Below are 27112 nucleotides of genomic sequence, written 5' to 3'. Positions count from 1 at the left end.
ATACACCTTCAAAATTGTTTATAAAAAGAATAAAACAAGGGAATTACCAGTAAAAACAGTTAAAAATAGCTATTCAAAACATTGCAAAAACAATAACTAGCAACTGCTGTATTTGAGATACCATTCTTGTTACACCTTTCTAACATGCCTCCCCCCACCCCCCATGCATGGGGTTTCTTAAATGATGAAACATTCATATATGAATCCATGCTGGCTTGGAACTTTCCATGATTTCCAGCTTTTTATACGATACTGCACCATGTCCACGAGTGTTGTCCAGTAGGAGCTGGAATAAACAATGTCACAAATGTAGCATACTATATTCATGGATTTCTTTCCTTTTTAGGGATTTATCTCCCAACCTCCACTTTCCCACAAGTTTCCAAGTGCCAGGGTTGCCAACTTTAATAAAATATTGGGGGGGGGGTGAACCTAGGTAAGCTAACCCTAACCCATAATCAATCACATGACACAGTGCACTCAATTTGAATGGCAATGCCCATCAGTTTTGGGGCAGAGGGGGCGAAGACCCCCCTCGGCCCCTAGGAGTTGGCTCCTATGCTAATTGATTTCGGGCCTCGAGTATGGTGCAGGCCGAACCTGTTTATGCACTTGAGCTGCCAGTGGTTATGGCCGTGGCACTCTGCACAAGCTCAGATAACTTATTTCCCCTCCCCGCCCCAGGATGCTTCCCGGCGGCACTTAAAGCAACCACCCTCCTATATCTCTCTTCGTACGATTTAAAGAACAAATAAATCAGCCGCCAGGGCCAAATTCTGGTGTAACCAGGGCTGGATTAAGGTTTAATGAGGCCCAAAGCTACTGAAGGTAATGGGGCCCTTTCTATGTCCAGCTGTCCTTTGTCGCTGTTTTTTGTGTTGAATACTGTATATACTATATGGTAATTTATGGACCTAATAGGTATCTAAAGCCATTTGCACATAACCAAGAGGAGCCTATACAACACAAATCACTGTTGCTGTAGATAGGTTTTTTTGTTTTCTATCTTGTACTTTGGAAATGTACGCCCAGGTTTTTATCCTTTAATTTTTTTGGGGGGTGGGGCTCCAAGAGAGTGGGGCCCGAAGCTATAGCTTGTTTAGGTTATACGTAAACATATGGTCGCGGGGAGAGCTCCTTCTCGGTGCAGCTGCAGACCATTTCGTGGCGCCTCCTTCCGGCGAGAGGAAAAGAGAAAGCGCCCAGCCGAGGGAGGCTGCCTGCTCGCCTGCCCGCCACACGGTTCCCACTCCGAAGCCACGCCGGAACCCGACTAATTTCCCGCGTAAAGCTCTTCTCGGCTCCCTCCTTCCTTCCTCTCTCTACACTCCCCCCCGCCCCCCGCTCAGGTTATGAAACCGGCGAGGAGGCGGCTCCTTCTTCCCGCGCCTTTTGTCCATCCACTCCTCAGCCGGGGCGGCCTCGTTAGCAAGGAGCGTGCGGTCAAGGGAGTTCAGGTGAGGGAGCGCCCTTAGCTACCGCTTCCCCTTTGCACCCCTTGCAACTTGTGGCGGAGGCTCCCGCGCTCGGGAGGCGCTTTTCCCCCTCGGAGGATACACAGCCCTCCCCTTCGCTTGCATTCCCTGCTTCTCCCTATCCGACGCCAAGGACCTCCTTCTTTGCTTCAGGCTCCGCCTTGCTGCCCCCAACCTTATTTCAAAGTCCCCTCACGCTTGAAAGGTGGTGGGCTTTTTTTCTTTTTGGTCCAGGGCGGGGAGGGCGGGCGGTTCTACTTAGGCAGCCTTGTACTATTTGACCCGCCACTGGTATGCTAATAATATTGAACTTACATAAAACTGAAAGTTGTTTCACGTGCTGTATTTGAGGAAGAGAGAGAGGAGGAGCAGCCCCCCTGCAGTATTTGCTTTTAGGTGGTTTCTTGAATTTTTCCCTTCCTTTTCTGATCATTGCACTTAGCTATTGTTCCAGACTGGTGAAAATATTTTATGTGTTAAGATCAGTGGTGTAGTATTTCAGGATTGCAGGGGTCAAAGACCCTTTTTTTTTCCTGCAGGAAGGTTCCTGTCTCCAGCGTCATAGAGCTGCCCAATCATCATGAAAGGGGAGCTTTTTAGCCACTGAATAATGCCCCAAAGTATCATCATCATCATCATAACTGTTATTATTAAGGACACTGACAACACAAGGTGTTAAACAGGGATTTTGTTTTGAGGGTCTCATATTCAAATGCACACTACCACACACTAGTTATGCCACAACTCCTTGTACTTATCTATTTTGATAATAAAATAAATTGTAAAATAAATTGCTTTGCCATTAAATATCATATGGCCATTAGGAAACTATTATAAATGTATTTGGAAAGAGCAGGAAGAGGCATAATTTGTCTAGCAACCATTGGCTACATTTGCTTCCAGTGCCTTTTGAATACAGGTGGACCCAGGACCACTAACAGATGGGTAAAAGGGGTAGGATTTGGGGACCCAAAGACCAGCAGAAAACCCCCTCCCAATTTTTCACTTTCATTTTTTATAAAAAAAGTAAATCACAAAACATGGAGGTAGCTTCAATGCTTTGGCACTCCGCAGGCAGCACCATTGTTAAGGACTGTCCCTAAGCAATCAGATGAATGAATGTTGACCTCCTCCTCCCCACTTGGGACTTGGGAGAAGCCCTTCAGAGCAGCAGGGGAAAAAACAGGAGAAGCTGGATTGAGGATACTGGAGTATGCTTGTTAAAGTGCTTTTGCTATTTTACATTATTTCACCCCCCAGGCATGTTGCCTTTACAGAATAATATATAGTCAGTTCGTTTTGGTATGTTTTATTCAGAATTAAATGAGGTTTTATTCCTGCTGAGAATAATTGATATGAACGCAGACCCACCCCACTCTGATTTTTCTTTTTTTTTTTTTAATTAATTTTTATTAAAGTTTCCACAACATTTTCAACACAAACAAATACAAAACAATTAAACGTAAAACAGATATACTTCTGAATCTTAGTTTCATGTGCCTTACTTTCTCGACTTCCCCATACCTCCCCTTGCTGCATTCTCCTGTCAATAAATTTTAAGCAAATCCCCAGCTTGTTTCAACTTAATCTTAATAACTCTCATTTTCATTCTCTTATCTATTACCGCAGTTAACCCCTATCTTCCCATTCAGCACCAACCTATCTTTCACCAATTTTTGCATATTTCTTTAAATAGTCCTTAAATTTTTCCCAGTCCTCTTCCGCGGTTTCTCTTCCCTGGTCTCGAATTCTACTCGTCATCTCCGCCAGGCTCATATAGTCAATCACCTTCATCTGCCATTCTTCCACGGTGGGTAACTCCTGTGTCTTCCAGTATTTTGCGATGAGTATTCTTGCTGCTGCTGTGGCGTACATAAAAAAAGTTCTATCTTTCTTTAACACCAATTGGCCAACCATGCCCAGGAGAAAGGCCTCTGGTTTTTTAGTAAAGGTGTACTTAAGTACCTTCTTCAGTTCATTATAGATCTTTTCCCAGAAGACCTTAATCCTAGGGCACGTCCACCAAAGGTGGTAAAACGATCCTTCCATTTCCTTACATTTCCAACATTTGTTATCGGGCAAATGGTATATTTTAGCCAGTTTGACTGGGGTCATGTACCACCTATAGATCATTTTCATAATATTTTCTCTCAAGGCATTACATGCCGTGAACTTCATCCCGGTGGTCCATAACTTTTCCCAGTCAGCAAACATAATGTTATGACCAATGTCCTGTGCCCATTTAATCATTGCCGATTTGACCATTTCATCTTGTGTATTCCATTTCAACAGCAGGTTGTACATTCTTGACAAATTCTTAGTACTGGGTTCTAACAGTTCAGTTTCTAATTTTGATTTTTCCACCTGGAAGCCAATTTTCCTGTCCATTTTAAAGACTTCCATTATCTGGTGATAGTGAAGCCAATCTCTTACTTTCCCTTTTAACATCTCAAAGCTTTTCAATTTCAATCTGTCCCCCTCTTGCTCCAACATTTCCCAATATCTCGGCCAATTAGCCTCCATATTAAGTTTTTTAACGGCTTTTGCTTCCATTGGCGACAACCACCTCGGAGTTTTACTTTCCAACAGATCTTTGTATCTAATCCAGACATTATATAATGCTTTCCTGACAATATGATTTTTAAATCCTTTATGAACTTTAACCTTGTCATACCACAAATATGCATGCCACCCAAAGAAATTATTAAAGCCTTCCAAGTCCAATATATCAGTATTCTCAAGGAGTAGCCAATCTTTCAACCAGCAGAAAGCCGCTGATTCATAATACAGTTTAAGGTCTGGCAGGGCAAATCCACCCCTTTCTTTCACATCAGTTAGTATCTTAAATTTTATTCTTGGCTTTTTGCCCTGCCAGACAAATTTGGAAATATCTTTCTGCCACTTCTTGAAACAATCCATTTTGTCCAATATTTGTAATGTTTGGAACAAAAACAACATTCTGGGCAATACATTCATTTTTATAACAGCAATACGACCTAACAAGGAAAGCTTCATATTTGACCAAATTTCTAGATCTTTTTTTACTTCCGTCCAAGTTTTCTCATAATTATCTTTAAATAAGTTCAGATTTTTAGATGTCATATTTATACCCAGATATTTCACTTTCTTAACCACCATTAACCCTGTCTCGTTCTGAAACTTTTCTTTTTCCGTTATTGTTAAATTTTTCTCCAAAACCTTCGTTTTACACTTATTCAGTTTAAATCCTGCCACTTGACCGAATTCTTGAATTAATTCTAAAACTCTTTTAGTACTGGATTCAGGCTCTTGTAATGTAAGTACCAAATCATCTGCAAATGCTCTCAGTTTATAATGTTTCGCTCCGACCTGTATTCCTTTAACCAACTGGTCCTTTCTAATCATATTCAGCAAGACCTCCAGGACCGATATAAAAAGTAATGGAGAGATTGGGCATCCCTGTCGTGTTCCTTTTTCAATGGTAAACTCTTCTGTGACCACATTATTTACAATTAATTTTGCCTTTTGTTCAGAATATATCGCACTTATACCGTTTTCAAACCCTTGACCTACCCCCATCCCCTGTAGATTTTTTATCATAAAACTCCAAGAAATATTATCAAAGGCTTTCTCCGCGTCCACAAATATCAGAACTGCTTTAGTGTTAATGTTCTCTTCCAACTGTTCCAAAATATCGACTAAGTTCCTTACATTGTCTGATAAATGTCTTCTCGGGAGAAAGCCTGCTTGATCCCCATGAATCTCCTCCATCAAAACTACTTTCAGTCTTTTTGCTAAAATGTCAGCAAAAATTTTATAATCCACATTCAATAGGGAGATAGGACGGTAGTTTCTAAGTTGAGTCTTTTCTATCTCAGTCTTCGGTATAAGTGTGATAAAAGCCTCTTTCCACGTATCTGGTGCCCTCTTTCCCTCCAATATATCATTACAAACTTCCTTCAAAGGTTGTATCAACCACTCTTTCAACACCTTGTAATATTTGGAAGTCAGTCCATCCGGTCCTGGAGATTTGCCTATAGCCATATTCTGAATGGCGGCTTCTATTTCTTGCTCTGTTATTTTCTGGTTCAAGATTCTTTTGCTTTCTTGTGTGATCCTTCTCAGTCCGTTTTTCTCCAAAAACTGTTCTATCTCAGTCTCTTTCTGAGGCCCTTGTGTGTAAAGTCGTCTGAAGTATCTCTGGAAGCAGTCTCTAATTTCTGTTGGTTTATAGATATTCTTTCCATCCACTTCTAAATTTGTAACAGTATTCAATTTTTGTCTCTTTTTTATCTGCCAAGCCAACAATTTGCCACATTTATTAGCTGATTCAAAAGACTTTTGTCTCATTTGTTTAATTTTCCATTCTATTTCTTGGTTCATCAGTTCCAAGTATTGTGATTGATAATATTTAATTTCTTTCAAAATGTCCCGAGATTTTGGATTTGATCTCAATTTCCTTTCTCCATCCTTTATCTTTTCCAGGATTTTTTCTTTCTTATAATTCTGACTTTTCTTTTTAATTGTGTTCTGTTGTATCAAAAATCCTCTCATCACTGCTTTACTTGCATCCCAGATTATTCTTTTTTCTACTTCAGTCCTCATGTTAATTTCAAAGTAGTCTTTTAATGTTTTTTGGGCCTTTTTACAAAACTCCTCATCTCTAAATAATGAGTCATTCATCCTCCATCTGAAGGTACCAGTTGTTGTAACATCCATCACCATCTTTACCGCATTATGGTCGGAGCATGTTTTGGGGCAGATTTCAACTTTTTTTATCTTCGGTGCCATTTCTCCAGTAATCCAAATCTGATCAATTCTGGTCCAAGTCATTTTAGCTTCAGAATAGAAGGTTCCCTCTCTTTCAAGTGGGTGTTTTACTCTCCAGATATCAACCAAGTTCATATTGTCAGTCATTTCAAAAAAGCTTTTTGGGAGGGCGATCTGGCTGCGACATCTGTCACCCCATTGATCGCCAGGGTTGATTCGGCTGATCTGGCTGGCTAGGCGGGTGTCCCCTTCCTCCCTCACCGCTCCATGTGCGTCCCTCCCGAAGCTGCGCGCTCGGTGGAAGAGGACGACCATCCCAGATAGAAGGAGTGTACCGTTCTTCGGTCAAGGCTATACGATAGCTGCGCTCCCCTGCTAGAACCTCCAAACAAGCTCCCACTCTGATTTTTCATCTCCCCCTGCTTACAACCACTATTGGTCTGCTTCTCATTACTGGGCTGTTGTTTATTTACCCTAGCATTTAGCATCTGAGATGTGTGTGTGTTTCAAGTTACCAACCTTTTCCTGTGACTATTTGACCTGTTTTTAACACTGAATTTTAAATTGTTGTAACCCACTCTGGGAGCTGTTGATGAAGGGCAGGTAATAACTTTAATAATAATTTAAAAAATAATAATAATTGTGAAATGCAACTGTAGAATAATTAAACACCTTATGACTGCTTCATGTTAAAATATCTATAGACTGTACACAAGAATATTACTTTATTGAGGTCGATTGCATAGTTTAACTCTGCATTGCATAATGAAGTATTTTATCTGTTCCAAATCTCTGTCTTGTCTGGATTAAGCTTCAGTCTGTTTTGCCCTCATCCAGTCAGTTACTAACATCTGATGCTTCAGAGATTGAACAACTTCAATTATGGCAATTTCATGGCAATTCTTCGTTTTCTGATATTCCTTGCTCTTATCCTCTTAAGATCAAGGGAAGGGAGAAGAATACCTATACAGTACTAAGCGAGCAATCCTTAGTTTTTGGGAAGAAATGAAACTGAGGGGGTTGTTGGATCCTGCAGAAAGGAAAGTCAGTGTGGTGTAGTAGTTAAGAGCGGTGGACTCATAATCTGGTGAACCGGGTTCACTTCCCTTCTCCTCCACATGCAGCTGCTGGGTGACCTTGGGCTAGTCACACATCCTCAGAACCTCCTCAGAACTTTTGCATGCTATCTGGAGTTCCATGATGGAAGAAAACTGGGATATAAATGTAAAAAGAGAATTCATAATAATAAAGTATTGGTGAGGATTTATGAAATGGTGGGGCTTGAAATCTCATGTTACATTTGCTGTTTACTTCCATTTTAAGCTACTTTAAAAATGTATGCTACTTTTCTTAAGAATCTAAAGAGTTCTTCTATGACTATATCCCCCACTCTGTTGGTCTTTCTCAGTGATTTACCAGAATGGCCCCTGGGAAGCAGTCAAGGAACAAGAAACTACAAAAGTCTCCTGAGTGTCCATCAGAAAAAGAGGCAAAAACAACTGGGAAAAGGAAGCGAGACACCAGAGAGCTGGAAAATGAGCCATATGCAAATAAATTACTTGTGAAAAAAGCCCCCAAGATTCTGGAAAAAATGGGTAAGGTCTTAAAACATACATTTCTCATATGTGTCTATGTAATGCTAATGCAATTTGATTCTGTTGATATTGTTTGTTCTGATAGTTGCTATTGCTAACAGACCATGGGTACATGTAATTTGATCTCTTCATATTTAATCTTTTCCCCTGTCATTTTTCCTGCAAGCCTTTTGCTTCTCTCTAGGCCAAAATAGTGATAATGAAATCAGCTCTAAATGCAGCTTGTTTTGGTGGTTTGCCTTTTAACTAACAAAGGTAATTTAATCCCCACATAGTAAAATTGGGAGATTTTTAAAAGTATGCTTTGTTCAGCAATGTGAAGCAGAAATCAAATTCTTTGTCGCTTCATGTGGGGCTGCTCAGTTGTAACACTTTTTGAGTTAATGTTCTGGTAATTATTTAATTTGGTCCTGCAAACTTCATTATATTTCAGATATATGCATGTTTTACAATTGCATTCCTGCTATTTGGAATTTACCACTGGGCCCTGAGTCATGTGTGCTCCAGGGTCAGAGAAATGAATGGTGCTTCAATGCTGGAAGGAGAAGCTGTTCCTTTCCATACAACAATGAATGAATGGTTTACACTTCCTTTCCTTATTTGAACTAGTAATGCATTGATGTGAACACAAAGACAAGTACAGGAACTTTCCTTGAGACTTATTTATCCCATTCAGCAGTCCAGTATATTTTGCCTTTCCAATTTATCTGGTAAAAGCACTTTAATCTATCTTTTCCATATCTCCCTTTATGGACCTATTTTAACACTTCACTTAGTTTTTGTTTGAATGTTATCTTACGAGTATTGTTCAAAAAACTGCACTGGCTTTAAAAAGAAGATGAAGCTTTGTACAACCCGGAAAACGTTAGAAAATAAAGCCTCTTAAAGAAATAATCTTCATGATATAAGCAGGTCCAAATATAACTCTCTGTGTTAAAAGTCTTTTGACATTAGAAGTCTCTCAATAGTGCAGATAAGGCTAGAAGTGTAAAAGCATTGGACATATGCATGTTCAAAACTGGGCTGTACTGCTCTCACTAGATTCTTTAGGAAACAGGATTAGGGTTAAGGCAATACTGACAGGAGCACAAGCAGAAGTGGTATCCAAGGTTATGGTCCAAGTAATCAGCGCCTAAAACAAGAAGTCTAGTGAGAGGCAAGTTCGGGGTAGTCTGAGGTCATCTTCAAGTTTAATCCATGGGCAGACAAAGGCATGGCAGGTGACAGGTCTGAGGTCAGGCTTAGGCTAGTCAGTCAGCCAAATCTGTCACAGTTCTGGTACAAAGGCATTGTTCCAGCAGTTCTTCCAGCCAAATATGAGGGGTTTTTGAGCTGGAAGTGCTGGACTCCCACCCTGAATCCAGATGACTCCTATCAGCTGCCTTCATCCAGAAGTCTCATTGGCCCCTATGGAGTGCTTGTCTGCAGTCAGGCCCTTCTAATGAGGTGAATCTTGTCTAGCATTTGAGGTACCATCTCTCCTCCAGGCTCAGGACTTGTGCACACGCACCCCAGAGGCTGAACTCACTTGTGGTGTGGATGGCCTCACCTCAGCCTGAGTTTGATCCCAGGCTTGTTGTAGTGCTGGGGAGTACAGGTTGTCCTCTGATGAGGAGTCTCCCAGCTGCAGAATGACAGAAACCCAATACTGTACGTGGCAATAATGAGACTGCATCTTTTGAAATCTGGGTCTGCCCCATTCATGTGGTGGAAAGGGCCAGTAGAGTGTGGAATGTTTAAACCCTTTTCAGGCACTCTCATGCTCCATGTTTAAAGCAGAGCTTTCCAAACTTTTCATGTTGGTGACACACTTTTTAGACATGCATCAATTTGCAACACAGCAATTCAGTTTTACTAGGAAACCAGAGGTTAAACTACCCCCTTTCCAGCCCCAGGAAGAGCGCAGGAAGTGTTCGCGTGACATACCTACACATTGCAGCCGACACACTACGGTGTCATGGCACATAGTTTGGAAATCTCTCATTTAAAGTAAGACTGACTATAAGAAAAGTACTTGCCAGGGATGGGGGAGCACTCAACACCTCTGTTTGTGCCCCCTTTCAGTAGCAGCCCCACTGCTTTGCATATGAATGGAGAAGATCTATATTTTAAACAGCAAGTATGCTGCTGTGACATAGAGATTTACCAGGCCAGTTAAAATCCATGGGGAGTTTTGCTGATATTAGAATGGGGGTTGCATCCTTAATATTCTCTCCTTTTGGTTGACTAAGGAAACACTTTTGTTTTATTATGGACCCTTCCTTGCAAAAATACATGTTTCAAAAGTTTCATTTGATCTGCTTCTACCGCATGATGAGGACTGTTGTCGTCTTGACTCCTAAGAAATTGCAATATGCCGTATTCCTTTGCTTTGGGGGTGATTAGACATGTTGCAGTCAGATTCTGCGTTGCTGTAGATGTCTCTGGTGATTAAACAGAAAACACAGAACCAATGTTCGAAAACAAATCCCAAGCTGAGTTGCTCAGCAAAATTCTCCCTGGACAACAGTGTTTTTAGACTTTTCCATGAAGAGTCAGCAGGTTTGTTTGTTGAGAACAGCCTGCCAATAGCTCTGCACATTTTCTGTAGACTACAGAACAAACCTGGAATATTCTGTTTCTGCAGGAACTCCGGGGGGTTTGGCTGGGGTTTATGTTCTCATGCTTTTGGAAGTATCTGGAATATTGTGCTTTTATCTGGGCCAATACTTCTTTTCTTCCACTGTGCTTTAAGAATGATGTCTCCAGCTACCTTACTTTTTAGCTCATTTTTAACCTGGTAGAGCTATACTGACTCCTAACCTATTTCAGTTCAGAAAGGGGGCAAAATACAGACTCTGTGGTTTTTCCAGGCCTGTTGCAGCCATTGTTATTTCCTCTCACTGCCCTGGTTTTTGTTTTGTTTTTTGCTTCTCACTGCCCTGGTTTTTTTTTGCTTAACACCCAGCCAGCTGAAGAGTTTGAGTAGCTCAGAAACCTGAAGCACTCAATATTATACGCCTATCTAACCAGTGGTTGCCCATGTTTACTGCCCCTAATCTAGTGTAAAGTAAAGGTAAAGGCACCCGACCATTAGGTCCAGTCGCGGATGACTCTGGGGTTGTGGCGCTCATCTTACTCTATAGGCTGAGGGAGCTGGCATCTGTCTGCAGTCATGTGGCCAGCATGACTAAGCCGCTTCTGGCAAACCAGAGCAGTGCACGGAAACACCATTTACCTTCCCGCCAGAGCGGTACCTATTTATCTACTTGCACTGGTATGCTTTTGAACTGCTAGGTTGGCAGGAGCTGGGACCAAACAATGGGAGCTCACCCCGTTGCGGGGATTCAAACCACCGACTTTCCGATTGACAAGCCCTAGGCTCTGTGGTTTAGACCACAGTGCCACCCGCTGTGTAGTGGTTGCCAAAGTCTGCTGCTCCTAGTCTAGTGTAGTGAGAGTTAGCCTGCAATGCTATTCATACTTAACCTGAGAATAAGCCTCATTGAACTCAGTGGAGTACTTTGCATGTAGTAGTTTAGCATTAAATGTGTAAGAAGCTGGAATGAGTCCAACCCAAACTTGGGCTTGTATACAGTACTTCCTACCTCCTTCAACATGTCCAGAAAGAGACTTCAGCAGTGTTTTATTTTGCTTTCACAGAATCCTGGCTTGTTATTACAATTTAATCAGAGATTGCAGTTTAAAATAGGCTCTGGTTAATTTAACAAGCCAGCCTTATAACTCATGATTTATTTTTTAATAATTAATATTTTATTAAGTTTTTTCAAAAGAAGAATAAAAGATTACAATAGAACAATAAACATCAAAACCCCAACAGACACCCACATTCAAACAACAAAAAAGAAAAATCAAAACTCCGCCAAAAAGCAGGAAAAAAGAAAAATATTACAAACCTAAAAAAGTTTAACATAAAAAGGGAAAAAAACCTCTTTTCAAATTCATATCCTTCATAACCTTACTTTCTTGACTTCCACCCGCCCTCCTTTCTTGTATTCCACTTTAAAATTAATTTAGCAAATTTGTTCATATTTAATTTTATCCTTTAAAAGTTCCTTCACGTGTTGTATTATTCCAATTTTCATCCAATATCTATACCTTCTTTCATACTCTTATTTATCTTATTCACTAGAACCCCTTCGTTTCATTTCAATGTCCTCAACACTTGAAAATTTTACAATGTTTCTGTAAATAGTTTTTAAACTTCTTCCAATCTTCTTCCACCTGCTCTTCTCCTTGATCTCGTATTCTGCCAGTCATTTCTGCCATTTCCATATAGTCCATTACTTGGATCTGCCATTCTTCCATGATTTGAACTCATGATTTGAAGTGGCTTGTTTTGAAAACTGACTAGATTTTATTTTAAAGTATGTTTTTTGTTTCGTTGCATCTGGCTCCAGTTTGGGGTATGTGTCCATTTTTATTTTATTTTTTAAACACCTGAAATCTGTCCTAAATGAGCATGTAAGTAGGTAGTAATATAACCTTTGCTGTTGTCTGGCAGGAGAAGCTTTCCATGGATCCATGGTCAGAAAAACAGGGGTGCTCTTCCATCAGCGAGAGACACAGAAGAACATTGTCCATTATCTACATCAGAATATGCTGGGTGGTGCTATTGGGACACAGCTTAGAAAGGTAGGTGTTTTTCCTTACAAACTGGCTGAGCACCTGAGGTTCCTGCAGTTTCTATTTCTATCTAAATGCATACTCTGCATAGTAGTGTAGAGGAGAAAAGAGTTACAGTTCTGTTATTATTGACTCTGTGACCCATGTTTATGTTCCCTTCTCCATAGTATGCATAATACAGCCATGTGTAGATTTTTCCTTTTTAAAAATCCACCTGACTGCATGACACTCTGGTTGCATTTGCACACAATGCTAAATGATGGTTTAGCTAGAATGAGCTTGAGAAAGACTGACTCTCCATCCTCCTCCTCCTGTGCAATTGGGAGAGGGATACGGGCAGAGTGTAGTTCCACTTTTAAACTATATTGGCTTAGCATTATTTTTGAACAAGGAATCCTGGTTTAAAACAAAACTCTAGTAAGTTTCATAACAAGTCAACTCGAAACCATGGATTATGAAGCTGGCCTGTTTTGATAGGCTAACTGGAGTTTCTATAAAAACAACATCCTTGGTTCAATTGTAACTAAGCTGAGGTTCTTTAAAAGGTAAAGTAAATTCTGCTGATTTAGCCACGCAGGAGAAGGGGGGAGTGTGTGGCTGTAGTGCTTTGCTCAGGCTCATAGCATTAAGGTTATGATGAGAGGCAACACTAAACCATGGCTATTTACAAACTTGTCCTTTCCTCCACCACATCAAATGTAAGCCTTTAATTCTGGAAATACATAGTACCATTTCTTTTCACTCTTGCCCCTGTATGGACAGGATAATAATTCCTCATTGTTGTGTTGCTCATCTTCTCACCATATTCCTTTTCCCCTTATCATTTCTGGAGAAAACCAGCTGGGCAGGGGAACAATTTAAAGTAGAAAAACGAGCAGGTAAAGAGTTCCACAGCTCCTCTTGTTGTACCTCTGTGAAGCTTGCATCATCTAGATGCAGAAATGCATGTTGACAACATTATGACATCATTATGACATTAGCTGATTGACAGCTGATTGACTCACCTATCAAAGTTAGCCTGCAGGGTGTGAGGAGATGAAGATCTGGCCAAAAAGCTTCCTGATCCACACCTGATCTAGAGGTTGTTTTCTGTTAAAAAAGAAAATTAGAGGGAAGATACATATGGATGCATGTAGTGTAGTATGGTCCATAGTTGAACCTGTTAGCAGTATGCAGTAGTTGGAAGAGTAGCACAGACTTGAGTATATGGGAATTGCAGGGCTTATCTCTCTCTCTCTCTCTCTCTCTCTCTCTCTCTCTCTCTCTCTCTCTCTCTCTCATTGTCTTTGTAACAGTGTCTTCAGGTGCCCTTTGTACGTTCCCTCTATTCGTACCGCCTGTTCCGCACAGCAAGTCCCTTTGACAGGAGGGTTACATGCTTGGAATGGCACCCAACGCACCCCAGCACAGTTGCTGTGGGCTCCAAAGGTGGAGACATCATCCTTTGGGACTATGAAATGCTTAATAAAAGCTGCTTCATAAAAGGGGTAAGTCATTGTGAAGATCGAATGCAGTGTCTATGCAAGCTCTGTGTTAGAGTGGTATGTAGATTAATGATGAAGGCTTCTAGTTAGAACTCTGTTGCACTGGAGAAATCTGTGTTGTAATTTCCCAGCTTTCTATGCAAGGGAATGATCTGGCTACACATTTGAGTTAGATAATTTTTACTCTGAAATAGAAAATACATACGTATTTGGAGAGGTTTTTTATTTGTTTTAACTCTTTACTTCAGCTTCATGCTTTGTTAGATGTGAAAGTACTTCATTGAGTTGAAGGAATGAGGTCCCTGCAAATGAAATAATATTTTTCATCGGCCTTGCTTTGAATTGTTAATAATGCCTTGGCAAAATACACTTGTGTTTATCTGTGAGTGAACTTCATCTTTTTTTAAAGGTTGAGCAAACCCAGAGGAAGAAAATAGCTTCCTTGAGAATTCCAAGTCTTTTCCAAGTCTTCTCCAAGGATACTGAGCTGCTATGATTTGTATATCTGTCTGTATTCAAGCAAATATTTTAAAAATAATATCGTCTTAGCCATTCCAAAGAAAAGCTCACAAAAGCATAAGACTAACATGACATTGGACTTTCATTTGCACCTTTATCAAACAAAAATAAGGGGGAGTATTATGGCAACAATGAATATGGAAGTTTCAGAGTTCCCAATCTGTTGTTTATCATCCAGAACAGCTTTCCAGGCATCACCTCCATGTTGCATTTTATCCTCCCAAATCCTCACAAGAAGGTAATAATTCAGCCCCCAAATTGAGCTCCTGAAACTCTTCATATATAGTATGCCCTCCCTCCATTGGGACATTAATGTCTGCAGTCTTATCCTTTATCCATTTTCCCTACTCCCACCGCTAGTACCCTTAGGTTCAGTCCTTTAGCAACTGTTCACAGAACAACCCATTCTTGTAAAGAGGTGGAGTAAGTGACTTTCAACAGTTTAGTTCAGGGTGGCAACTCTGAGAAGAAGCTGAGCCAAACCACTCAAGGAGTTCTGCAGGCTTGCTCTTCAACATGGCAGTTATTTAACACAAATGGTATTGGCCAGAGGGAGCTTCTCCCCTATGAGGATATTTGTTCAGCTTGGCTAATGCCACTTAAGGATGAATGCTGCCTTGTACTGGTGTTAGATGAGATAACAAGAGGGACTTTCCTTCTTCCTCATCTCTGAGTGGCTTTCTGTTTTTATTCATCCCATTCATTATAGATGAGAACTGGAGGGGCCATCACAGGAATGAAGTTTAACCCTTTTAACCCTAGTGAGCTGTACACATCATCAGTTGCTGGAACTACTGCCCTGCAGGATTTTAATGGAAATCCAATTCGAGTCTTCACCAGTACCGACAGCTGGGAGTAAGATGTGATAAAAGTTTTTCCCTCCTCTCACTGCTTCTAGTATTAGAAGGCAACAAAACAGAGGAAGTGGTGTAATTTCGGCATGGGTCGGCCCTCACCCTGGTCTTACCAGAGTTATTCACTCAGAATGTGAATGATTTGCTCTTCTCGAATCACTACTATTTGCTTTAATCCTGTACTTTATCTTTTAGCCCCCTGAAACTGGGCCTTTAGGCAGGTTACATAAGTAAAAGAACCATGTGGAGGAAAACAGTGTACAACTTGATATCTCTATGGAAAACATAGTGAATCATTTTGCAGAAGCCTTATCTCTTTGCCTAAAGGGTTCTTTCTCATTTGGCAGAGATATATTTCCCAAATATGCATCAGATTGAATTTATTGCCTTAATTGTGCATGATCTGTCTGTAAATGTGATGTATACCCAAGCAATAACAAACATACTGTAATGAATAGATAGATAAAGAGCCATAACAGAACAAATTAGTGTTGGAAATATGGTAGGAGATTGGTAGTTTGGGAACTCCCCTGTGCACGTGACAAAGGAGTGGAAATTATTTTATTGTGTTCCTAAGCTTGTTTTGAATTATATTTACAAATGAAACACACACATTCAGTATTATAACTTAACATTTATTCTGGGCACCAGTGTTTAGGATTATGAGCAAACACAAAAAAGAGCCTTGTAGCACCTTTAAGTTCTTAAGAGGTGCATCTGATGAAGTGGGCTCTTCACAAACATTCTTGCCACAATAAGTCCAACTGTGTTGCCAGCTGCGAATAAGTGATGCTGTGAACAGAGATCTCTGTAGGCTGCTTTTCATTTTGACACTTGAGGAAAGCCTTCAATGACAATAGACTGAGATACATTAGGATTTCTTTTCTTCTTCTTTTTTCATCCTTATTTTGTCAGCATCTTGTGATACCATATCCCTTGTTTTTGGGTTCATTTTGAATGCTTACCAGTTTCACATTTTTTGTTCTTAAGCTATCTTAGGATCTCTTGAAACTTCATTGAGCACTTCATTTGATGTTACTTTGTCCTGATACTGATATTAACACCAGCTTTGGGAAGAATGTGTGAATAAACTTTTATCTGTGTCGACCTAAATGTAGGTTTGGTTGCATGAGTGCTTTATTTTCCTCCCAGTTCAGGCATCAGGAACCTGATTCTCACAGTAGTTATCTGAAGCATATATCAGAAGCAAAACAGACACATCCTTGGATATCCTCATGTAATATTTGTATACCCCTCCACAGATGGAGGTCCTTGTGTAAAGGAATAAATGTGACATAAGTTTTTGGGTGAAGTCTTCACATTTTGATGCAGCAAAGCGAAGATTGATGGAATTAGATTAGTTTTCCTCTATGCTATGGAATCTCCAGAAGCTCCAATGGTTGTTGAGAAGTAAAATAAACAATGCCCTGGATGCAGCTGCAGAGAAGTTGTGAACAAATACTTTCTAAGAAATATATAATGGACAATTTCAGTGCTGAGGTTCAATAGGATGGAATAGTGTTCCAATTTATTCTTGGTTTTTCAATTGTGTGGAGGGACATCAAGTTGCAGTTGCCACATTCACATCCTTTAGTTGGAAGAAGAGGAACCTTAATGTAGCTGAAGGGAACTTTTTAATATGTGGGAAGTTGCCTGGCTTTATCATAAAGGTGCAGAACTTATTTGCGTTTTCTATACACAATTGGGAATATTTAGTACTATACTTGTTTAAAGACGGAGGGTGTGTGTCGTGACTTGAGACATAATGTTATATGTTGTCCTCAGAATTATCCTAGCTCTGCAAAGTTCTTTGTTTGCTCTATGTTTAAATAGGTACTGGAAGTGTTGAAGAATGTAAGAGTAGAAAGTCAATACTAATAGTTCCGCAAGAAGGAGCTTGATAAACCAGTCTACTAGCACACAGATGGCTTAATGTTTCTCTCTTAGTTTTTTTAAAATTGCTTGGTGCTTTTGAAGAGGATATTGTATAGCTTCTCAACATTTTTGAAGTGGAACTTCTGAAAGAAATTTGCATGCAGCATCTGAGAAGTTAACTAGTTCAGAGCTAGTACTGTACAAGGTGCAATGTTCAGTATTAAGTAGGTAGGTGTGAATTCACCTAGAGCCTGAACTCAGTGCATCTCTGCCAGGTTGTGCTGACTGCCTATTCCCATCCTTCCGCAGTAACTTAGGCATATTCCTCTCCTCTTCCCATCTGTGTTCCAGAAAGGACCAGGAGACTCTCTTGGAGGCATGAAATTCAGCCCATTTGAGTCGGCAAATCTTTATGTGGCTTCAGGGGATGGCACCCTTAGTCTACAGCACCTTGAGGGCCGACCAGCGCAAGTGATCTCCCGCACCCCAGTCTGTGACCATGAATTCCATGATGTTTGGTGAGGAGTGAGAAGGGCAGTGTCGTTGTTCAGCTCATAAATTTCCTTTACCCTTCCTTTGAATGTGCCAGGACAGATTATTAGCATTTGCTTGGGCTGTTTCCCCGGGCCTACTGGAGGCAATACGTTTCTGATCATGTGGATTGGAATATGATTACTGTTGTGCATAATAGCAAATGGAAGTGGTTCGGCTTTTTCGTGGGCATGAGTACTTGAGTAGTGTTTTGCTTGATGGAGTGTTGAGTAGGATCCTGGAAATCCCTCTTTCCTTGGGTGCATAGCATACCCTGTATAGCACACCTGACACCTAGAGAAGGCAAATAACTTTTTCAGTAGGAATTCTACAAACTGCAGCACTCTAACCATGTCACGTATGCTCAAAGAAGAGTGAACAAGACAGGTTCTGGGGTTTTATCTTTACACTGCCTATTGTCCCGAACTGAGCGAGTGTGACTGGGCATCAGAGCCAATAAGGTCTGCTTTCATATAGCAGGCACGTTTATCAGCTGCATGTCTCTCATTAAAACAAAGTAATACAGGAAGGGAAACTATGAAGATATAAATTGCACCTCATGCTTGGGAGTTAGTATTGGGAGGTAGCGTGCGATATGCCCAAAGAAATAGGAATGTATAGAATTCTAATGCTTGTTTAGATCTGGGTTTCTTTTTCAAGCATTCTGGAGGTTCACTGGAAGGCATGTGAAAGATAAGAAGCAATCTCATCTGCCACAGAAAGTGTAACTTGGCTCTCACACTTGCAAGGCAAACCCTACCATTGGGCAGAACATGTTGGCAGATGTTTTAGGGCAGTAGTAGAAGCCCCTTGCTCTACTTTCTGAGCCCCTCAACTATTTCCCTATAAGAGCAGTGTGTGCCACAAGGTCTGCCTTCTGCCCCTATTTCCTGCCCCCTAAGCTAGCCTGTTGCTCTGAAGTGTGGTGGATGCTGTCTCACCCCCAGTGCTGAAATAAGAGTCATCTGCCATTCTGCTCAGCTTGGAATGGGAGTGTGTGTGTGATGATGGTGAGCCATCTTGACCTATACTTCAGGCAGTGAAGTGTCTTGGGCTAGCTTTGGGTTCCTGTGTTTCACGACTTCCAAACTTATCTACCCCTTTCTCAACACTTAAAATTGGTGTTCATTTCAAATACTTAGAACTGATGCGATACACATTATGAATGTTTTAAAGAGTGTGCTTGGTCTTTCCAAGTGATGCCTGTTGGCTTTGTTACACTACTTGATAAATAATCCAACACAGATCCCACATCAGAATGCCACTAGGGTTCAGTTCAGCTCAGCTGTGATTCCATTATTTATATAAATACTGTTTGTGCATTCTGCTAAGAACAGAGAACCACCTTAGTTATACATGTAGGGGGTGAACATTCTGAAATTGTACTTCTTTCTTTTTTAGTTTCTGGTACTGCAGTGTTGATGTATCTGCAACTTGCCGGACTGTGGCGACAGGTGATAATGTGGGCAACGTAGTTCTGCTCAGTACTGAGGGCGAAAAGGTTAGTGTGCCCCTCCTCTTTGCCTTATAGCCTGCTTTGATCAGACATACATAGGTTTTTGGTATTTTTAACATCTGCCTAAAGTTGCTCTGACTTAGAATATATATCATGGATGATTTTGGACTCCTATCAGCCCCAACCAGCAAGGCCAATGATCAAGGATTATGGGAGTTGTAGTATTACAACATCTGGAGAACCACAGGTTTCCTTTACTGCAGAGATCATATTCCCCAGGAGGAGAACCTGGAAGTTCCTTATTTAGATTAATCTTTGATCTCCGGTAGAGTTTTGGAATTGTCTTTATTAGGCTGATTTAGAATACAAGCATATATTCTCCTGTCTTCCATATCATCATCATCATTATTATTTTTTAAAGAGGTTTTACCATCTCCTAGTAAAGTATGTTTGATGTCTAAATCTCTTGCTCTGTAGTTGTAATGCATTTTGGCTTTTGTTTTATCCACTGCAGGTATGGAACCTGAAACTGCACAAAAAGAAAGTGACTCACGTGGAATTCAATTCTCACTGTGATTGGCTCTTAGCTACAGCCTCTGTGGATCAGACAGTAAAGATCTGGGATCTGAGAAACATTAAGGACAAGTCAAGTTCTCTTCATGTACTTCCACATGATAAACCCGTTAATGCAGGTAAGATAGCAAAGTGGCTCATGGCTTATACTCTGCCAACCTAACCATTCTTGGCTTGTGCGTGTTTCAGCTCAGTGCCACATGCCTTTGTCTTTCCACCTTGCATTCACTGTACCAATTGTTGGCCTTGTAAAGGTCAATGCCAGTCCTGCTACCTCACAAGATTGTTTGGATAAAATGAGATACAAACCTTGGCATAAGTTGTGAAGGAAATTGGAAGGTATGGGGGGGGGGGGGCGGGACACTAGTCCTAATCATGTCATAGTTTCACATGTCTTGTCAAAAAGAGGAAATGTGTGTTTATACAGGGTGTGTCTATAGACTTGCTAAAATTTAAATCAAAGTTTTAATAGAAATGTTAGCCCCACAAGATAAAAACAACAACAGAAAATAATGGAGGTGGTGGCTTAGTTATTGTTTTCCATGTTAAAAAAAATGCAACACTTGTATAACATAGATAAAATCTTATTCTTAATGTCTGAATTGTGTTCATAAATAAAGGGTAACAGGAATTGTTTACCATCTCTTAAATGCACATCTTTCAGCCAAATTCCAAATCATAGTAATAATTTCCCTATCCTTCAACATAGGAGGCCTTTGATTAGGCCATTTACTTGCAATCAGTATTTTGGCATCTGAAAACAGATTCCAAATAAACTTGAGATGTTCAGGCCACACTATATTTTTCAGATATCCAAGTGAAATATTTAAGATTTATATTAAATGTTACTTCAGAATCACTGAATTCTAAACCAGTCCCCGCCCTCCCCAAATTCTGCAATTGTCATTTCACATTTTCAGTCTTGTTTAAAAAGTATCTGGTAAAGCTAAAAGTGAAGCCAGTGTGAATTTATTTAATTAAGTCCAAGGAAACTGAATTTAGAGACACCAATAACCTACTGAAATCAGTGGTACTTAAGGATTTATGCAGATAGTTTGGTTGATTATGGTGGAAATTCAGCATTTTGTTCTCAGATAAGATTGCTTGTTACATTCTAGTTATGTCTGTAACTGGTGCTGTTTAGGACATATTCAAATGTTGCTTTTGTCTGTTTTAGAAGAGGCTATCACTCAACAATTACACATTTATTATAATTCTTCTACAGGACTAATAATAATAATAATAATAATAATAATAAGCATAGTGAGATAGGTATCATAGCTGCAAATATAATATATAAATATAATATTTCATTGATAATTTATTTTGTTATTGGCCACAATACATTTATACATATTCCTGTTTTCTCCCCCTCCTCCCCAGCATATTTCAGCCCAACGGATGGGGCTAAGCTACTGAGTACTGACCAGTACAATGAAATCCGGGTCTATTCCTCTTCTGATTGGTCCAAACCCCAGCATTTGATTTCACATCCCCATCGGCAGTTCCAGCACCTTACACCTATCAAGGTGAAGAAAGAGGAGTGTTGACCTGGGAGAATGGCCCATTTGATGCAGAGAGCAGAGAGTTAAGAAGAAAAGCATCCTACAACTCCTGTCCTGTATGGAAAATTGCTGGGAGCCTTATGGACAGATTCTTTCTATATGTGTAGATTCAAGTATAGGATATTGAGGAGAGTGGTTCATTCTGCTTCTGATTATGGATCTATATAAATAAGCGTTCCAGTATACAACCTTAGACTGGAATCTACAGTGACAGCAGGCCATTGTTGATGGCAGGGTTGGGCAGAAGGAATCCTAGGGCAGTGGCACCTAGTTGTAATCAGAACGTCTCCCTAGATTTGTACACAAGTTCCAAGTGGTAGGGTTAGTAAGAACCTATGGAAATTATGTTGCTACATTATGATGCCTTGAAAGGTTTGCAGTTTGTTTGCTCCCATGTGAAGGGTACGAGCTGAATCTGAATGACCCACAGAATGCCAGTACTTGATCGTCATCCTAGTCCTCTGTAACATGTATCAGTTTAGCACTGACCTTGCTTAACCACCTCTTCTTTATTTTAGGCGACATGGCATCCTCGCTATGACCTCATTGTGGTGGGTCGTTACCCAGACCCTAGGTTCCCAAGCTACACAGTGGGCGAGTTGAGAACCATTGACATATTTGATGGAAACAGTGGGGAGATGGTTTGCCAGCTGCACGATCCAAATGCATCTGGAATTATCTCGGTAAGTGTAGATAGCATGTCCAAAGACCTACTGGGCCCCCACCCCAAAAAAGTGGGGTTAGGGAAATAATTATGTCTTTTCTTATATGGTGCAACTGATTGATGGGTTTGCTTGTGACAAACGTTTGCCTCCAATACAGGGCTTCTCCTTAAGGATAGCTCACACAGCTATTTTTTAAGGACAGGCATATTCAAAGCAGGAGTTCATTTGGGTGGGGAGGCCCTGTGTTACCACTTTTTGGTAGGACCACTAGTGCCTAATAGAGAGAAATCCTCTGAAACCTGGATTGCCCTATTGTACTGGATGTGGCCAGGGCTTCACACATTTTAGCTTGTCTTGGTAGCCAGCACCTGTGGTTTCCATTACTCTGACCTTCCCCTGGGTCTCACTTCTGACCCCATGTTGCACCTGCAAGATCTTTGGAGGCTTCTTGCTGCTACTGAATCATCCAAAGCATGGTGTAAGGTCAGAAATGAGACCCCTTCCCCACCCCTGAGTTTTCTGTACATGTGGGATGACTTAGGTATGGTCAGTCGGTGGAGACTCTTAATCTCACGGTGGTGGGTTCAAGCCCTACGTTGGACAAAAGATTCCTGCATTGCTGGGGGTTGGACTAGATGACCCTTGTGGTCTCTTCCAACTCTACAATTCTATGTCTGTGCATTTGATGTGTATCTCTTGACCAGCAAGAAGTGTGAGAGCTGTCAGAGTTTCTACATTGTGTGGAGACCTCAGGGAGGAAGAGGCACCTTCCACTTTCTGCAGGGTCAAGGCCATCAGAATCAGTTTTTTGTCGTTGCCACTGATGAATGTGTTTGTGAACTGTAGCAGAGACATTTTTATTTCCTTTTCTTTTTTTAGGTTTTCTTAGCTGTTTTTTTAAAAGAGCTGCTGAACTAGTCATTTGCAATGTTGCAAATTCCAGCCTTTCCACTGAATGCCTGGACAGACTACTGTAATAGCCCCACCCTTTCCCCCAGAGGCATGCCTTTCGTTTCCTAAACTCCAGAAACGAGGAGATGCACAGCTGTCTCCAAACTTCAATAAACAAAGTTCATGTCAATTCATTTGGTGTGTGGGCTGTGGGAAAGAATACCTGAGTTGTTTATTTCCACACCAGATGTTCAGAATTGAAATCAGAGCCCTGGTTTTTTTTTTTAAAAAAAAATCTATCTTAATTGTGCACCCATGCAGTTTCTGAGGCAGAGGTTCATTTCCATTCTTGTGGTGGAAGAAATGTTTTATCTCCTGTTGCCAGAGCTGCCTCTTCCTAAGCCAGATTTCATGAGAGCTGCTCACTGAGGCTCCTGGTTAGATCCGTCAGTTAATTTTCTGCAGGAGGCTTTTAAAAATCTTTTTATTCCTTTGCTTCTTGTCACCATACGCATCTCGTGATGGACTGATAACGTAGGTGGGGGATGGAGGAGAGACCTGCTATTCAAAGCTCTGCTGATTTGTGCAAAACTCTTTCCACATCCAGTGCTGGGCATTTCTCTGTCCAGAATGTTCTGGTTTTTTATTTGATTGATGATGTTAAGTGAACAACCGACACAGTTACAATGCATTATTGTGTTTACATTTGCAGCTCAATAAGTTCAACCCTATGGGAGACACACTGGCTTCTGGAATGGGTGAGTGGATGGTTTAGTCTTACACATTTGATAATGGACCACTGTTCTCATCAGATAAAAACAATCAGGCACTCTCCAGATAAAAGCATGCTGACAATGGGGTGGGATTTTGTGGCTATACCTATAACTCTAGATGTTCATTTGGGACATTTTTAACCTACCTTTCCTCAACAACTACAAAAGTTGTTTACATACACAGAATGATGGCTGGTACTTTAACAATAAAAGCACAAGAGAGAGTGGTGCTGAACCCATCCCATGCCTTACCTTCCAGCCACCTTCTCGCCTTTTTTACCAGAAGCGAGCCAGAAACAGAGAAAATATGAGGTTGAGGAGAGTTCATCACCCCATTCCTGTGGGATCCTTTTGCTGCTAAAGATACCAGCCCCTGCTTAGCATGTGAACGGGCCAGTTTTGTGTCTTTCCACATGCAATCTCTTGCTGTCACAGTCACACCTACCGTATTTTCCCGTGTATAAGATGCCCCCATGTATAAGACAACCCCTTCTTTTTAACCCCAAATTAAGAAATTAAGTTGTTTTGGGGGGTGGGGGAGGTCACTTCTGCCAATTGCACACCTGTTTGCCCGCCACTGCTGATCGCTTGCCACAGTCACTGCCGATCGCACACCTCACTGCAGCCGCCAATTGTCTGCCCGCTTGCAGCCGCCAACAGCCCACCCACCCACTTGCTGTAGCCACCGATTGCCTTCCCAATTGCTGCAGCTGCAGTCCATCGCCAGCAGGCCTTGCCACAACCACCAATCGCCGCTGCCAATCTCCTGCTTGCTGCTGCCATTAATCACCTGTCCCCCCTCTGCATTCATTATCCATGTATAAAACAACACCCAATTTTTGCCTTTTTTTAATAGCAAAAAGCATCGTCTTATACACGGAAAAATACGGTACTTTGACCCTTGAGTACTTTGTTCTTTAGCTTAGAAATGATAGGGTGGAACAGTCTATTGAAAGGAGAGTACTGCTGCCATCTATTGGCCTTTTAGGCAGTAATGCAAAAGACAGAAGGCCCAGAATAAATTAACCTTTGATTCTTTATGTAAATTTACCTAGCACCTGGGACAAATAAACATTTTAGCAGTACCAGTATACCAGTGCCTTTGTCTGTTACACTGTACCAAGGATTGTGGACTGAACCTGTACACTTTTGCTAGTTTCCAGCAGTCTGCTTCATATCTTAAGTGGACCCTTCCTTGCTTGGAGTTAATTTGGCAACATAATAAAGGCATGCAAGAGAGCAAGGGACAGGGGAGAAACACCAGGTGATAAGTAAATGGTGTATCAGGATTCCTTGGCGAGAAGGAGGCGTGGGGGGAGTCTTGGGTGGGAGACAGCAACCTGGGTGACAGGCAGATTGCTGTTAGGAGCAGTAAATCTACGTGATTAATGGGTTGCAGTTAGTTTTGTTATTTTCTACGATTAAGTCAGGCTATAGCTTCATTGTCTTCTGGTGTTTTTGCAGTACGTTTTTAGCTGAGTGCACAGTGTGATTGGTGATGATGACTGGTGACTGAGTGGGAGCTATTGTGGGAGTTAGTGTGTGGATTGTGTGTGTGAGCGGGTGGAAGTGTGAGAATAGAATGGAATGAGTGATACTGAATGAGCAGCAGATGTATGATTTGAGTAGATGTAAGACAGAATTCGGATGTGGTGTATGTGTGTCATTGAGATGAATGCTGTATATTGTGAGTCAAGGGAGGGGGAAGGGATCATTGACTCTTAAGATGCTTTTATAATTTGCCACTTTGTGTTTGTTTGGGGGATTTTATTGTATTGTATTTTAATGTTGTTTCTCAGTTTCCTTGTCTGCTCTCTCTCGCTCTTAATCTCCATATATATACTACACATAATTGCAGGGGCGCATACACACACACACACACACACACACACACACACAATTTTATAAACCACTAAGAAACTGTCTTAAGTGTTAAAGAGGTTTATAAAGTGTTAAGAGGTGTTTGAAAATATGAAATAAAAAAAATACTCAGGCATAGCTGTCTAACTTAAAGGTACTGTTAAGTGTTGGGAAAGATGAATTACTAATATACCTGATTATTAGCTACTGCTTTGGATGCTGTTCCTGTAATGAGACTTTGTAGATCTAACATCAAAAGCCAATTGCTCCATTAAACTTCAGTGGCTGGGTATTAAGCAGGTCTGGCAGACAATGTCTGAGCTCTTGGATGTATCATCATCATCATCATCATTTAAAATATGTACTTGGGTAACAATAGTACATACAGAGTCTCTCTTTTCAAGTCAGATATTTCTTATTACAGGTCAGCCACATTCAGAGTGAGACATTACTGTTACAGGCAATATGGGTTTGGCGGGAAAGAAAGTGGGAAGAGAGATGGGGGAAAGAGGAGAGATAGTAAAGTTTCATTCTTTTGCATAGTATATAAGCAAAGAGTTTGTGTCAGCATCATGTGAACGATTCCTTTATTTTTGCTGGCGATGGTCAGAGCTCTTAGAATGTACTCTTTATTTTGCTTTCCAAAGCAGAATTCCTAAAAATGTCACTTTTTCTGGCAGGTTTTAATATTCTGGTCTGGAGTCGGGAGGAAATGGTAACCCAGAATCAGGAGTGTCTCATGCAGTCCATGACAGAGCAGGGAATGAGATGCAGAAACTTATCTCGACTGGGGACACAGAACCAAAGACAATCAACCACAAGCAAGCTTAAAACTAAACTATTTAGTCTTGAATTGGAGAGCACCAAAACAAAGGGCAAAGAGCATAAATTACAAGAGAAGAAGAAGAGAGGAAAATATTCAGAGGACTGATCAGGCAAGCATATGTGGTGTTCATTTAGAGCAAAGCCTGTGCTGGCATGGTAGGCAATGGTGGCTTCAGAGAGAAGCAAGCCCTTACTCTAACCCAGCTTCTCTGGATCATGGATGTTATGTTCCTGGATCACGGATGGTATGTTTTGAAATCCTTTATTAAGAGCAAAGAATGGGTCCACACTCAATACTCACATGCATTTGACCCAATTAAAGGAGCACCATATTTGTGCACACTTGCAGATTTTTAACTGTCTGGGACATGGCACAGTGTAGTGAACTGGGCTATGCTGACAGTTCAGTTTGCATTTTCAGAACACACTATTTCCCCTTCCAGTGTATTGAGCAACCTGGGTTTGTCTTCCCATGCCAGTTCAAAATGTGAGAATTTCCCTTCTCAAGGGTTCTTTCCTAGCACTGCTTCCTCAAAACAGATATGTTGTGAGGCAACTGTTAAGCTAGAAGCATTTACTTGATTGATAAACTGCTTGTGGCCTAGGTATAGAAGTACAGACTTCGTGAAGAGGCTGTTTGAGACTAAGGCAGGTGGCTTGGGTTTTATATTGCAGCAGTTGCTATTGGGATTTTGTTTTGTTCACCTCATTTACAAAATTGAGATACATTCAATAAAGTTTTGTATGGAACATTTTTTTTTTGTAATGCCTAAGAAGCTGAACTGCTCCCTAAGAA

At 40.9% G+C, this 27112-nt stretch overlaps 1 protein-coding gene across 4 annotated transcripts; it reads left to right on the top strand.

Annotated features, from left to right (window-relative positions):
* The first annotated feature begins 805 nt into the window (after positions 1-805).
* Positions 806-27066, top strand: DDB2 (damage specific DNA binding protein 2). Of its 4 annotated transcripts, none has more exons than XM_081901618.1 (11): positions 806-828; positions 7633-7819; positions 12324-12454; positions 13741-13932; positions 17529-17695; positions 19110-19209; positions 19679-19856; positions 21121-21266; positions 21821-21985; positions 23571-23616; positions 26172-27066. In XM_081901618.1, exons 2-11 carry the CDS (start codon positions 7645-7647, stop codon positions 26420-26422), a joined length of 1551 nt encoding a protein of 516 aa, XP_081757744.1. In that variant the 5' UTR covers positions 806-828; positions 7633-7644; the 3' UTR covers positions 26423-27066. The 4 variants fall into 4 exon arrangements, with proteins under 4 accessions (XP_081757744.1, XP_081757745.1, XP_081757742.1 ...); XM_081901619.1 differs by lacking the exons at positions 806-828; positions 17529-17695 and adding exons at positions 1216-1457; positions 15158-15303; XM_081901616.1 differs by lacking the exon at positions 806-828 and adding an exon at positions 1219-1457.
* Positions 27067-27112: the final 46 nt, after the last annotated feature.

Source organism: Podarcis melisellensis (assembly GCF_964234715.1).
Source record: "Podarcis melisellensis genome assembly, chromosome: 1".
NCBI lineage: Eukaryota > Metazoa > Chordata > Lepidosauria > Squamata > Lacertidae > Podarcis > Podarcis melisellensis.
This window is presented reverse-complemented; position numbering and strand designations above follow the sequence as displayed.

Coding starts and splice junctions, on each gene's coding strand:
- DDB2 (XM_081901618.1), top strand. CDS start 7,645: ATGGCCCCTGGGAAGCAGTCAAGGAACAAGAAACTACAAAAGTCTCCT. Junction 7,820..12,323: donor CAAGATTCTGGAAAAAATGG/GTAAGGTCTTAA, acceptor GTTGTCTGGCAG/GAGAAGCTTTCCATGGATCC. Junction 19,857..21,120: donor TGATAAACCCGTTAATGCAG/GTAAGATAGCAA, acceptor CCTCCTCCCCAG/CATATTTCAGCCCAACGGAT.